Source organism: Struthio camelus, chromosome 1 (genome assembly GCF_040807025.1).
Source record: "Struthio camelus isolate bStrCam1 chromosome 1, bStrCam1.hap1, whole genome shotgun sequence".
NCBI classification, from domain to species: domain Eukaryota; kingdom Metazoa; phylum Chordata; class Aves; order Struthioniformes; family Struthionidae; genus Struthio; species Struthio camelus.
In genome coordinates this window covers 51617487-51632370 of record NC_090942.1, presented here as the reverse complement: position 1 = coordinate 51632370, position 14884 = coordinate 51617487, and the positions used below count along the sequence as shown (strand labels likewise).

The 14884-nt window shown below is 43.8% G+C and overlaps 1 protein-coding gene across 2 annotated transcripts in view; it reads right to left on the bottom strand.

Annotated features, from left to right (window-relative positions):
- Positions 1 to 2450: 2450 nt before the first annotated feature.
- The window catches only part of PLXNC1 (plexin C1), a 69815-nt gene continuing 57381 nt past the window's right edge, over positions 2451 to 14884 (bottom strand). The window contains exons 24-31 of one of the 2 annotated variants that reach the window (XM_068937366.1): positions 11017 to 11071; positions 9876 to 9907; positions 9681 to 9788; positions 7534 to 7697; positions 6775 to 6922; positions 4909 to 5049; positions 4744 to 4818; positions 2451 to 3126 (exon numbers count right to left, since the gene is read on the bottom strand). In XM_068937366.1, coding sequence (XP_068793467.1) covers positions 3022 to 3126; positions 4744 to 4818; positions 4909 to 5049; positions 6775 to 6922; positions 7534 to 7697; positions 9681 to 9788; positions 9876 to 9907; positions 11017 to 11071 — 828 coding nt within the window. In that variant the 3' untranslated portion in view covers positions 2451 to 3021. Of the gene's footprint in view, positions 3127 to 4743; positions 4819 to 4908; positions 5050 to 6774; positions 6923 to 7533; positions 7698 to 9680; positions 9789 to 9875; positions 9908 to 11016; positions 11072 to 14884 lie in introns of those variants that run through there. The other variant, XR_011140092.1, reaches the window with a different exon arrangement.

The window sequence follows — 14884 nt, the reverse complement described above, 5'->3', positions numbered from 1 at the left end:
CAACAGGAATTACTTTACACATTAGTAGGATTTGACTTTACACTAGATGACTGCAAAATAATGCTTTGTAAGCTAGTGTTAGAAAATATACTGTTTGCAATAGCAGTTTGCCTGTAAACATGTGAAAATAAGTTAGATTAGTTTGTTTTCATTTCAGGAAATATTAGAATTATTGGGTTGTCACAATATAGCTTTAGTCAGATTGTTCCTTTTTTCTCCATGTAACAGTGGACTGCAAATAGTCTGTGTATGCCTCTGTTCTTTTGTGCTGACCAAAACCTACCAGAAGAGCTACAGTCACTTAATTCTACTTCACATCACTTTGTGAGATCCACTTTACGGGTTGGGAAGTTCCAGCATGACTTTACATGACTGACTAACAGAGTGAAGCAGTTTAGGACGCTTGAAAAAAAAGGCAATAAATCCTATACCAGGCTGTAGGCTAAAGCTACGCTACCTGCTTTAACACATACTTACATCTCTAGAAACCATTAAAGCTATTGTAGCAAACAAGCAGTAGTACAAATACAAATAGGACTGGTTTTCGTTTTTCTCATCATATCACCACATACAGTGAGGTTCACAGGATCTGACCCACGCAAACAGATTATATTTTACAACTTTTTTCAAGCAGAATTTTTTTTTCTGCCTGTACAGAAAGTTACTGTTGAACAAAGCTATCACATTTCCTTCAACTACACTGCCAGTAAACACCTGAAATGGAACTGAATTTCTGAGACACCTGGCTAACCAGAAAGAGTAAACTACTTATGTCTGTCCTTTAATAGTAATTACTGTGCTTTTTTTTTTTTTCTTTATGCTGTTTTAAAAGGTTAGGTTAAGGATGTTAAGATCAGAGCCCTTTGTTTAAGTACAGGTATTCTAAGCTTAAGTGCTACTCAAGCCATGGTCCACTTCTTTGCAACAGAGGGCAAGAGAGGTTAGTTTTTGTGTTTTTTTTTTTTTTCTTAAAATTAAACTCACTACACTATATTGTGCCATAACAGGAAAGAAGGGAACTGCTGAAAGTACTGCAACACTGTAGTGCAGTTTCCTGACCAAAACCATACATTCTATCATCAAGTATAAAGTGTAAACTTAGTATCAAGTGAAAAAACTTGACTTTAAAAAAAAAAAAAAAGCCATCAGGGTATAGCTTGGTGGCTCTCCTCGCTGCTATGCCAGCGGCACAACGTGTGCAATCAGAGGGCAGGGAGAGGGGGGCGGCCGCGCTCCAGCCAGCGCTGGTTACCATTCCATGGCCTTGGCCATCGGGCCAGGCCAACTTCGCATAGCATTTGCAAAACAGCCTGCTTTACCGCACCGTTGTACGGCAGGATCTGGGCTCCTCCCGAGCCGTGGTAGGAGGTAACAAAGGCTCTGAGCACCCTGCGAGCCATGCCTACCCACAGCCCTAGCATGTGCTTTCTGTACTGACACTTGGGCCACCTGCACAATTCACCGCCTGTGGCTCCCTCGCTGCTGCAAGGCACTGGAGGACTCGCCACCCGCATGTGGGCCACAGCCGTGCCAGGCGCCTGCAAGCAGGGGATCACCGGGGAAATGTAACAATCATCTTTCTCGTTCCATGGCTTTTGTAGCTGAGCAGCTTGTCAGCGAAGCCTCATTGCAAAGCGAAGGGCAGGTGAAAGCCTTAGTAAGTGCCTCCAAGCCATCGAGGCAAGTGAAACAGAGGATGTGGCCACAAGATACTTCAGTGCTGTAGTGGCAGGAGGCAGGACTAGACTTGTGCTGCACTGGTGCCAGAGCCGTGGCTCTTCCTCCATAGGTCTTTGCCCAGCAGCCACTGCTCCAGCCCATTTTAACCAGAATGGCTGTGCACCCATCTCTCAGTTGGGCTGACCTTAGCCAGCGATGCAAACCTAACGGCATTTCTCCTCCCCTCTGACCACCCCCCACCCCCCAAAAAAAAAAAACCCCTCAGAAGACACCCCAGCAGGACTAAGGCAGACAGTTGGCCAAAAATAAATTCTAAGAAATCCTCGCCAGCCTCGGGGAGTGAGGGGGGAAGTGCTGGCTTTGGGTCTGTGAGACCCTTATATATGGATGGCAAGACTGGCCAGGACTGTCAGCACTGATGCATGGGCCTGTGCATCATGCACCTGAGCACAGGGCTGTGCACCAAAGTGCAGCCAGCGCCAGCTGGATCATCAAACCACAAAGGTGTTCGGATGCAGTGCAGCTGCACAGAGGTTTCGGGTGTGAAGCTGCTCACAAGTGTTTCACAGCTTATTTAAGGATGGAAAGGCAAAAATGTAAACACAGAGTGATGCTCATCCAGCTTCTTTCTCCAGAAGCCTCACCCCTTGCTCTGTGGTTGGCTTTGCATTTATTTGCACATGCAGATCCTAAACTAAGGACGAGAAGGCCAAGTGGCAGTTGCACTTCAAACCTCAGACCTGCTTTTTTTTTTTTTTTTTTTTTTTTTGGCGGCACAAACGTGTCCTAAGTGTCACTTCGGTGCTGTTTTTTGTTTGTTTTTTTTTTTGTTTTCTTCAAACAAACAAGAACTGTACATGTTTCTGGAAAGGAAAGAAACTGCAGCTGACCCATATTCTGAAGCTCGACAGCTCATCCTCACAGATTGCCAAGGCTGCTGAAAGGATGTGGCAAAACATCAGCTTTCTCTCTTAAAAACAGAGGTAAGCAACTTACAAGTTCACGTGGGCAGCTCTGAACTTGCAGTATGTTTTGTGTGTCATCTACAGGTTTGTTTTTAAGCAAGCGGAAGTTTTTTGATCCCAAAGATGCATGTGTTCAAGGACCAAAAAAGGCTGGCTATGCCAATGCTAGACTCACTTTCACTTTTACATGCCCACATTTGAATATCTAACCCTGCCCATAATTCATTCCCAAACTTAGATATTACTTGGTATGGTCAGAGTGGAAAAAAGTGTCCAAATATTTTGAACCCTGTACATATAATAATTCAAAACTGTTTTGGGAGCAGTAGCACCTATTTAAAATGCCTCACAGTGATGCCGTGAGTCAGTGCTCTGCTCAAATCCATCTGCATTTTTTCTTTTCGTCAAATAAGTCTTTTACTTGTTGGAGCTGCTTCTGGACTTCTTCAAATCCCCGTTCTCGATCAAGTTTGCTGACGATCTGTTAATAATTAGGAAGAAAGAATAATTTATTTATTTGCTGTTTTTTTTAAAGCCATGTTCCTCTTTTTCTGCATTCAAACAAATACTGGCAGAAAACTCCACCTGAATGTATGCCTATATGTACATTTCTTTTTCCGACTTTAACATTTTCTTTCTGTAGTTTTCCTTACAAGTGATTATGAGTACAGGATTTGCAACACTTCTACAAAACAGAGAATGACAAAACCAAGTTAAAAAACCAAAACAAACTCCACATATGTTTATCTATTGAAGTGTGAGGCAAGGCCAGTGCTCCAGTTTTACCCTAGAGCGGTTTTGCAACCCATCTTTTATTCCCCACCACCAGTCTCTGCCCTCTAAACCGAGGGTGCAATGAACTGCCTCCCTTCCTTTAACTGACCCAGCTGGCACTGGATCAGGAGGTAGGAAGGAGCGCTACTGTTCTCTGAAAACCCCTTGCTAGCAACACTGCCAGACAGAGGGAGGGTGTTCTCCTAAGGACAGGGAAAGTTTAGCTACTACTATTTTCAAGCAAGCAAAAAATGGGCATTAAGAGTAGAAAGTATTAGAAAGTGCTATGTGCCAACAATTTAACTAGCTTAATAAATTGTAGCGACTTTCCAAGCGTCATTCTAAACCTCTTCTAAGGTCATGATTTGATGCAGAATCCATTTGAGATGCGGTAAGACAGCGGGAAGCTCGCTAGCAGGTGAGCGACAGCTGGTTGCCTAGGGCAAGGGCTGACGCCGTGCTATTGGGGAAGGAGGAGAGACCGGTCTGGTTGCTGGGCGACGCAGACAACCTGCTGCAAGTGGTAACTAGGCCTTCAGGCAACACATCCCAGCTGGCTCTCATCTGTGTCCCTGTGCAGGCGCAGCTAGCTGCCTGTTAAGGGTGCCAAGCAACAAGGAGTGGAGAATCCTATCACGCAAAGCAGAAGGCAGGGATTTTCTTACAAAGGAGCCTAAAGAGAGCATCTGACTAAGTGCTTTGGGGTGAGAAAAAGACTTCTTTTGTTAGCCGTAGCAGGGACTGGAAACTACAGTTTCCATAAGAGAGAAAGATTATTGGAGCAGAGGATAAGAGGGCAGTGACAGGCAAGGAGTGGATACCTCTTGCGGTAAGGCTGAGCGTGCTCTGCTGAGGTGTTTGCACTGACCTGTTAGAGCGAGATCCCCCAGTGCTACAATCTAATCTGATTTCTGCATCTCCAGCTCCTCTGCACGCACAGGAGCTGTGACAGGCATTAACACACACTCTGCAAACACTCAAACAGAAAGTCTACAATATATAGGAGCTTTCTCAAAACCGCAGGGTTTACTTCATTTTACTTGTCTCTGTGAAAAGAGCGGCAATACGAAGGATGTTGCCTTTGGCCTGTGACCCCTCCAAGAGGTCGGGTTTCCAAGCACACCTGAGGGCTGTGCTGCTCTGGCCTCACACAGCTCAGCGGGAAGAGCGGCCTCGGCTGCATCCCTGACAGGCTGTCTCTGAAGCGAACACCCAGTAAGTCACAAGCCAGCCCAGACCTTGTTTAGTTCGTCAAGCTTGACTTCCAAGCGTGAAATGGCAAGCTAATGTTACAGGGGTAAGTAGGAAGAGCAGATATGCTTACCTCATCATAATATTTCACTATGTATTTGTAGATTTCAATCAAGGCCACTTCCTCATCAAATTCATTTTCATGTTTCTAAAACAGAAAAGAGTTCTGGTCAGATTGTTCCTCTTTTTAAAAAAAAGTAACAGGAAAGAAGAAGAAGTTCCCACTTCTCAACCATACCTTCGATTCCTGAGTTAAAAATTCTTCAACTTCTGAAGTGGTCAACGGAGGCAGATCCCTGATGGCTTTATAGTATGCTTTCACCTCTTTCTTGTAGAGTGGAATGTCCTTAGCATAGAGCAGTTTATTTGTTGGTGCTTCCTTAAAAGAAAATATTTGAAGCCTTGTCAGTTTTAACAGCACGGATTTCCTGAGGTTCCACCTCCACGGGGCTAATTGTATCTCATTGTGTCTGCTCTCTGTGTGATTCATTTCTCTTTGCAGTGGTTACATGCAAGGAATGAAGGTTATGAAATAAAGATGAAGAACAGACACAGGGCTTTGGTAACAGAGCACTCTGTTTCATGACAGTTGCCATATAATTATTTCTATTGGCATCATCAGTGTTGTTAAACATTCGTCCCTTAGACGTATTTTTCTTTCTTGCTTCTTCCCCCCCATCCTTGCAGGACCTGATTGATAGTGAAAGCTGAACCAAAGGGCTTGAGGCTAATATTCTATTTACATACAGGATACAGCAGTGCTGTGGAAAGTTCCCCTCGGGTAACATGTGAGACCATCTTGCTAGATCCTGTGCTGGTAGAGGTTCCCCTATTGGGCAAAAATACTTTGGTCCCTACTGCTTCCACTCAGGAGTTTGTGAGGGTGGAGAGCTGACTGCCGGGCACGCATAGCCAAAGGGATTTTTCTTCCCCCAGGGCATCAGCAACCCAGGTCAGTACTGACCTTCCAGGCAGCTCTAGGCTCATCCGAGGAAATGCTGATGTTTGTGGTAGGAGCTAAAGCCCCACCTGGAAATCATGTTTTCAGAATGTAAAAGTAGGGGCTGGTCATTTCCTGTAACAGCTCTAGTTTCAAATATGGGGAATAAAATGACGCACCTGCGCAATTTCTGGTCGCTACCAATCTGTGATGAAAAGATTTTAAGTATGTTTGCTTTCTAAGACATTTTAAGAGAAAGGCTAAAAATCACAAAAATAAATACGTCTTACTAAAAGGCCACAAGACATAAACTGCATTGTAAAAATTCACCAGGTTTTCAGCGTCTCTTTTTTCAAAAGGCTAACAACGGAGCTGTTGTATTAACAGTCCTTTACTGTTGTTAAAAGTGTAACAACTGCAGAATCTTAACAGACCAGGCTCATGTTCAGTGTTTTCTGTTGGGGGTGGGGGTAGGGGGGAGAAATGGCAGTATGAACCTGAACACAAAACTTCCTGTTTTGGTCCAAAGAAAGGAAAATATCCTATCCAAATGTTTGGTCAAAAGAAAGGAAAAATTAAGTATTTCTGATCCCCAGAGTTCTGGACACTGTACTGAAGAGCTTCTCAATGTAAATGTAAGATTCATGGACTTTTTTCTCCAGTAAGTAATTCTGCGTATAAAAACAAAGCAGCTAATATATTATGAAAGGAACTGCTTCAGACTTCAGAGCTCCTTGAAGTATCCTTCTGGTAGCTTATGACATATGTTTTCTGTACATCAGTGTGTGGCAGAAAAGTTTGGACTACTTACCAAATAATGTTAATACTTTTAAGACCTTTAGTTAAAAATTGTTAAAAAAAGTAATTAAAACCTTACAAGTTCCACCTTCTTCCCCATATTCTATAAATACAATGTGTAGAAATTATTTGCACAAGATAAGCAAGTACAGCAGTTAACTACAACTAACCGTGACACTCTGGTAGCTGTATCTGTCTAGGCCAGTGAATTCCTCAAAGTTTTGCGAGCTAGATAAAGTATCAAGGAATGGAAAACTGGCCTAACGAAGCCAGTGATAGTTTCACCCCTAACTTCAGCAGAGCCATCACACAGTTAAGACAGGCAAACGTTGAGAAACTAGCAAAAGACATGAAGGGCACCATTACCTTCCCCAGTGTCTGTTCTGCTAGAGAAAAGGCATCCATGAAAGCTTGTGCGATTACAGACAAACAGCCATCTACGTGTGCAGTCTTCTTAATATCAAAGACAAATTGGGGATTCTTCAGTATATTCACCCAGAAGCGAAGAGGAAGACTAGTCAGAGAAAGGACAAGCACCTTAAATTTAACCACTTAGGCCACACAACTGCTATTAAAATGGCAGTTTGATTGCCCTGCATTCATGAAAGGAAGCACAATTCTGTGCTGCTTATTTAGGTTAAAAAAAGGGATCAGCGAACAAACACCATGGAGCAACCAGCTCCGTCAGGTCAGCTCTCCAGCTTCAAATTGCAGTAAATACTCTCAAACTGCACATACTTCTTTCCGAGTGTGAAGTCAGCGTGCAGTCTCAAAAGTCCCGTGAACTACAGTGGTTTGTATCTGTAATCAATGCATTTTCATTACTGGGACCCACAAAGCCAAACCACAGAAGTGAGTGGGCAAACTTCAGTTTGTTTCTGCTTGATGCCTTATGTTTTTCGTGAGCTGTAATACTGTGATGGTCTTTGCTTCAGCACCATCACACTCTGTCTCAGCAGACTTTGGAAGAACTTATATAACAACATGCAGCAGTTAATGCTGTCAGCCTCTTCACTCTAACATGCCAAAATCTTATTCTTCTGGTCACGTGTGATCTGTTCCACCTCTGCAACTACGCTCTTGGAAAGTGCACACACTCATGCGCACAGGAGCACGTGGGCATACCTGTTGGTTTTCCATATATGAACCACATCAGCGTCTGTAATTTTTTTGCTCTCAGCCTGGGCATCCAGAAAGTCAAAAAAGTACTTGATGGCAACAGGTGCTTTATTGTTAGGTAAACTCCAAATGCTTCTGAAGAGCTTTTCAACAACTGAATGAATTGCGACCTGAAAAGTAAGAAAACGAGCAGTGCTACTACTACACATGAAAAGAACAAGATTTCTTGTCTCAGCGAGCTGAATGTGCTCCAGGGGAACCACACGCAGAAACTGCTACACACTTGTGGCAAACATGTAGGGCATAGGTTATTGCCCAAAAAGGCAGTCAATAATAAAAACAAAACTACAAAATACACCCTAACGAGCTGCTTTCACAACTCACTAACTATTGCTTTGCTGACAGAATTGTGGTAAAGCTTCATGATAAATCACAGGTGGAAGGAATCCTGAACAGGCTTCCTGAACAAAGGAAACAATCATCAGCTCTTTTAGATACAGTTTGCATCTTTTCTAAAGGCACTTGGAACTGTATTAGCGGAAGTAAGAGTACGGCGAGGAAAAAGGAGTTCAACCAGGTTTCTAGAGGGCTGGTCCTCATCACGCCATCTGAGATACATGCTGAGCTACTCTTCTCATCAACACTTCACTGATCTAACTCTAAGATAAGGGCTTTGGGTGACATACAAAGATGCCAGTATTAGAGAGAGGAACTGAAAACTGGATAGTTCTGATCCAGAAGCAAAGCTACTTAGCCAACAAAAACAAGGCCTTGGTTGCTGCTGGACCCACTGACATCGTTACAGAAGATTAGTAAGTAAGGGCAAACGAAGCAAAACACTCTTTGTTTAGTGCTTTTTTTTTCTTTACACCTATTCTGAAGCACAGTTCTTCTGCAGGATTTCTGTGAGGGTGACTGAGCACTGGAACAGGTTGCCCAGAGAGGTGGTGGAGTCTCCTTCGCTGGAGATACTCAAAACTTGCCTGGACATAATCCTGGGCAATGTACTCTAGATGACCTTGCTTGAGCAGGGGGGCTGGACTAGATGAACTCCAGAGGTCCTTTCCAACCTTGGCCGCTCTGTGATTCTGTGATTTAAGCGTATCCCAGTCCCTGATGGGTTACTGGCCTGCTCATTTCATGTACCAAACTCTGAACCCTGAGACTGTGTGTGTGTATAAGAAAGAAAGACATGGTCCAACGCAATTTGCTTTAGTGCACAGCATATCGTAGACAGAATTTTACAATGAAGGATCTCACAGCACTGTTGTTCAGAGCCCTGTCTTTGAAGAAAGAGGTGATTAATTGAAAGGCATTTAAAGACTCTTTCTCAAGAGGCTGCTCTTCTCTTTTGTACTTCAGTTTTCTGCCATAAGATATTACTAGTTTACCCCAGCAATTCCTAAGAGGTTATGCTAGTTTCTATGGCTCTTGAGAAATGATCAGTCTTGTCTCTCACTTTGGGGAGCGCCCTAAATTACTTTAGATGCTATCAACAATCTAATTAACGAATGATTGCTGGATTTTTAAATGCAAGAGGGCCATAATGATCATCCCTTCAGGCCTCTGGTATCACACAGCTCTCAGTGTTGTGCACTGATTAATATTTTAAGTAATATGCCATTGCAAAGTTTTATATCCTCTTTGAATAAGTCAGAAACAAGATGGTATTAACTGGCAGTAGTGAGCAGGGCTTCTTCCTAAGGAATGTGTATTGTATAAATTAGATAATATAATTATAAATCCTATGGACCTTGTTTTTCAAACTCATCTAGTGACTTAGGATGCTCATCCTGAGACCCTACAAGATTATTTCATTTCAGTCAGATGATGGGCAGTATTTTCTGAAACACAAGCCTTGGAAGATACCTCTAGACTGGGCAACCTCCACTAGAGAGAGGAAATTGTTGACTGAAAGCTGTCTCTCCAGAAAGGACAGTTCCTGCTCTGTCAAACTCAATGGCAAAACTCACTTGCAATAGCCCTCAATAAATACATTTTTAGACAAAAAAGAAAATGTTATGAATATTGGGGAGAAAGAAAGTATGCATAATGAAGTTTGCATAATTTCTGCTTTAATTTTTATTTCTACTGCACCAAATAAGCCAAAGCTCACACCAGCCCTCTCCCAAAGTATGACCTTAGCAGTTTACCTTGGTCGACAGAAGCTTTGTCAAATACATTTCTTTCACTTTGAATTTTTGCTTTCCTTTGTGACCTGCTCCTTTCACATCTTTGTTTGCTTCAGAGTCTGGTAAAATCTGTTATGAAGAGATCAGAGAGGTTACACAGATGCGAACATTTAGTACTGAATCTACCACTTAACAGAGTATATTTACCGAACTCACCAAATGACAGTGTTGGTCAGAGTAGTCCACATCTAAATAACAGAAAGCAGAGAGCAAAAAGGCATTAACGAAATGCAGTTACAAGCTTGTGAATTCAGGGCTCTGGTGGGCTCTGGACTGTGCACCAGGGTACATGTCAGGATGCAGAGCGAGCAGGCTCAGTGTCGCGCTTTCCTGCCAGCAGTTTGGGGGAAGCCTTGGAGAAACGGACAGGTCCTGGCTCGCATCCCCAGTGCCGTTCTGTAACTACAAACACTAAACTAGACTGGTGTCGTCTGCTGCTGGGATAAGCCACTAGCAAACCAGAGCTCCTCGGAAAGGAGGATGATAAACAGAGAAGGAACTGCATTGCATTGGTTTAGCCACTGTTACTCAACATAGGCGGGCTGAGGTTGGTCTCTCAAATGGCTGAGAACAGATAACACAGCTCTTGCCAAGAGAGAGAGCAAAGCCATCCCTGTGACTCGCATCTCAGCCTCGGATTCATCTTTCCTACCTTTAGATGTCCACTTTGACGGCAAAGTGAATCACACCCTAGGAGCGTCTGCTTCTCCCCAGGGGCTAGAGAAAGTCCAGCTCTCACTAGCCGGAGCTATCTGCGTCCCAGATATACAAGCGAGATGAACTGACCCCCTGTACGCACCCTTTAACTCCTGATGCGCTGTTGACACAGCCGAGTCAAACTTCCAGAAACACAGCAAGGAGAGCAATGTAAATTCTGAAATTGTGTTTTATTCATTGTGCCTGTCATTGTACAGTGGCCTTGTCATGTCTGTGACGCATAACACAGGGTAACGGAGCAGGGTATGGTTTCTGTGCTGGTCTCATCAGCCAGCATTTTGTGGCATTTGGACTTCCCTGCCCTATTTTCCCGCCTATTAGTCTGCATCTTTAAGCATTCAGTTGCCAAAGACTGTAGGTCCTTCTGTCTTTGCTTTGCCTTCTCTCCTCCCCTTAGGCCCACTGTGCCTGCCAGAGGCCCCGAGGCAGGGCAAAGTTGCTGTCCCTTTGGCTCAGTTGTATCGAAGTGCCAATTTTTCTGACCACCTATTGACCAAGATACAACCTGTCATAGCTCAGCTCTCTGTGTCCCCAGCCCATTCCTCACAAAAGATTAAATAGGTTGTAGTTCCTTTGTTACCTGATCGGATATTTGTTTTCTTTTTAAAGACTTTTATAGTTGCTCCATTTGAAATCTGAAAGCAAAAACAAACATATCTCGCTGAAACAGATGTGAAAATTCACAAACCCTCAGTTTCATTTCCTCTGCCTTTACGCCCGTCACTGCACAGCCCAGGACTGTGCCAGCCTGCTCCCTTCCCAGCACGGTGTACGTGGCTCTCAGCGGGCAGCCGGGGCTGGGTTTTCAGGCACACGCAGCGGCTGCAGTTTGTTAGCCTTACCTGGACCTGTGGGAAGCCAGCGTTTCTGAGAATCTGGCCTTTCCGGCCTTTCCCTGATTTTTCTGGTTCAGCCCTGCTCTGGATATTTCATTTTCATGTCCTGCTTTGTGGCTCTTTCTCTATTCATCTTTCTGGATGGGTTGGATTCTGTGGCTCCGACTCAGCAGTATCTTACAGGAAGGTGGGGCAGGAAAGGGAATACCAGGATGATTTCTACTCCAACCTTTCTTCCAGCTCCATCCTTTCCAGCACTTCCCTAGGTGAGTGAGGTGACGTGGAGGCAGATGATGCCTTTCCCCCCCATTCTCTATGGGGGGACCATGTTGAGGGTACTCATACAGCCTAGCCTGGTGCTCCTAAAAACTATTTTCAATCTTCAGTTCCCAAAGTGACCACAATATTTGTGCCTGGTGGGCTATGAAGTCAAGACTCTTATCTAGGGATTTCTGCGAAAATCTTGCCCCTCTCTTTCCCTGAATGTGTGGTGCTGCTAGGATAGTAACTATTATCTTCAAAAGAAATTGGCAAGTCATGCTCTTGTTGTCAAAGAACAACTCCAAAATGTTTCCCACTGAGTACTACACCACTGCTCTGCTGTCAAGTGCTGGGTTTTGCCAAGTGCTAGTATACTTCCCTCTATAATTACAAAAACAACTGGCCAGTTCTAGGAAGGGACCTCTGCCAAAATAATTTAAGTGTTTTTAAACCTTGGCAGCCAGCCTGGTGTGAGAAACCAGTTTAAACATTAAGATACTCTATCAAAAGCTGTGTCTTGTGCCAAAGAAATCTGCACTTACACTTGCTCCTGGAAAGTAAATACAGTCTATTTTATAAGCCTTATTTTTTTCCAGTGTTTCCATTTATCATGCAGCATTTCACAGCTCTTCCAGATAACAAACACAGAGCACTTTAAAACCACACTACCAATGCTGTAAGTCTAGCTTGGGATGTGAGGTGAGCACGCAGCGAGAACAAGAGCCCTCCTTCACCTCACTACCAGGCCCTGAAAGAGAGGAAAACAGGACCAGGACTAGGGCTACACAGCAGCTTACCCCCTCCCAAAGTGGCATGGGCAATGTGATGCTTCCACTGCCCTCCCTCTCTGAGAAGCAGCAGGGCAGCTTAATGCTGAAATATGTCAGCTCCTATCCTGAGGAAAGGGACAAAGCACAGAGAACTGTGATTCCCTCTAGGGAGCGGAGACACTGGTGCAGTGCAGCCATGATCCAACCTCCTACCTGGGCTTTTATTTCTGGGACAAATGCTACTTTTGGCACTGAGTGGAATACTCAGTGATTTTTATGATTACCTCTGTGGCCATACTTGCTCTTTCTTTCAGGGTGGTCTATAGAGAAAAAGATAAGCCTTTCCTTTTGTGTCCTGCTACCTATATCATCACTCTTCATGGTGGGTTGCTTCCACGGGCACCTCAAAACATCGTCACTTTGTGATGAGAGTTACTGAGGGGAACGAAAGGGGAGGCGGGAGATCTGTTCAGATCCACATAGGTACTTTGCAAAAAAAAAAAAAAGTAGTAGTGTGGCTCCTCCTTGTCCTCCAGGCCTCCTGCCCTCCCTATAATCCAGTTGTTTTCAGTGGGCTCCCGGGGTCCCACATGCAGATCTGCTCACTCGGGCTGTGCCTGCTGCTGGTACTTATAGTCCTGCTACAGCTTGAGAAATTCTGAAAGCTGCTCCCTAACTCCTTCCTTAAACTACAGCAGTATCATTTTTAAAATTAGTGTAGAAATTAAGTCTGCTTTTTTCAAGTGATTAGTGACTCTAGGACGTTGACAATGCAACCCCCTCACACTTGAATATCTTAAAAAGACCTGATGGTCTTCCTAGTTCTCTCCCCCCCCCAAAAAAAAAAAACTAATATCTTTCCAGTGTTTAAGGCTGGCAAACAAAAAGAAAAAATCAGGCTTGCCGTAAATCTCTAGGCACTATTGAAATGTAAGTTGGAATTCCTCAGGCAATGTTACTACCCTGACACTGTATATGCAGCATTTCCTTTTCTTGTTTTTCTTGCTAACTGGACATCTTTACATTCCTTTTTGCATTAATATGCATACAAAAAAAAGAAAAAAAATGGACAGGGAAATGGCTGATCCTTGCCCTGATGCCACTACGCTTCTGCCTAAATTGTACCCTATCTTGTCATGGTCAGAAAAAGCGAACTAAAATATCTAACAGAGACACCCAGCACAATTTCCATAAGGCAGCTGCTAAGCTATAATTAGTATAGTTATAGCACTGCAAAAACAACTCAACCTCCAATGTAACTTGTATCTATCTGCAGAACCACAGGGGAAAACAAGGGCTAGGTCAAAGATACCCAGGGATGACAGTGACCAGCTGGACCAGACTTATGTGTTAAAGTGTGGCACCATGAGCTCTCGCTCAGGAAGCGTGAATAGGCGCTATGTAAAATCAGTTAGCACTTGCAATAGTTACCCACAGTAAAGAGGGCTTGTATTATCATAACAGACAGGAGCCCAAATACCTAATCAGATTCAAATCTATTTTGCTCAGACCTTTGCTGCATAGGCACTGATTGCAACACTACGATGTCCTGATTTGTATAAAGCTTTTACTGATCAGAGGGAAGTCCTACACTAATCTAGAGACAAGATTCAAGAGAGGCACAGGAAGAGCTTTATTTAAAGTACTGGACTGTGACTAAGGACATCTGGGTTCATCTCTGCCTCCCACAACGTAAGGGGAGCAAACAACCCCTATAGAAATCTGTGAACTGGCTCCAAACAAGCTTGCTCCAGACTTGAGCAGCCTAATGCTTCACCCCAGCTATGAACGGTCGTGCTAGGACTCCTTGTTCCTATCTGGTGATGGCACTGTACTGACTCATACGGACCACCATCTTTTCAGAGCTGGCTCAGGTTTCTCAGGGCCCTGTTGCATTGCATGACACAGAACTACATTCACCAGCAAAACATCTAAATAAATAAAAATACACCATCATGTTAAGAGAGAGATTTTTCAGCTTCTACAATGAAGCATGAAAGAAGCTCACTAAAAGCACTTGGCACACTAACCTCATTTTCAAAACGTAGCCGTAAGCATCAAAGTGTGAGCTACCAAATCACCTGAGGTCAGTCATCTGCTGAACATCCAACTCCAGCCTCTCACCCTCTACTACTGTCCTATGTCAGTGGAAACTCCTTGGACAGACAATACCACTCGCTACGCTTTTGCAAAGTGCTAAGCCCCAAAGGGCTCTGCCATTAGTTGTGGCCCCTGTGTGCTGCTGCAGTGATGGACAGATTTGGAAAAGTAGGCATTGAAAAGGACTGCTTTATAGATGCAATTGGAAGTGGAGGGGAAAAATCAGGGTATAGGTAGCCGTGCTGCACGGAAGCAGAAATAGGGATAATAGATGAAGGAGACTGATGCATAAAGTCTCATAAGAAAGAACAAACTCATCCCAGCAGTTATTTTTATTCTGGCTCTCAATGAGCTTTCACAAGTGTCACCGCTACCTGTTCAAATAACCAAAATATGAGGTGGGAAGAGATCAAATAATTGCTCAGGGTGCAACAAAAACTCAGCAGCAGAGACTAGAATAAACTCAAGGCAATGTTCATAG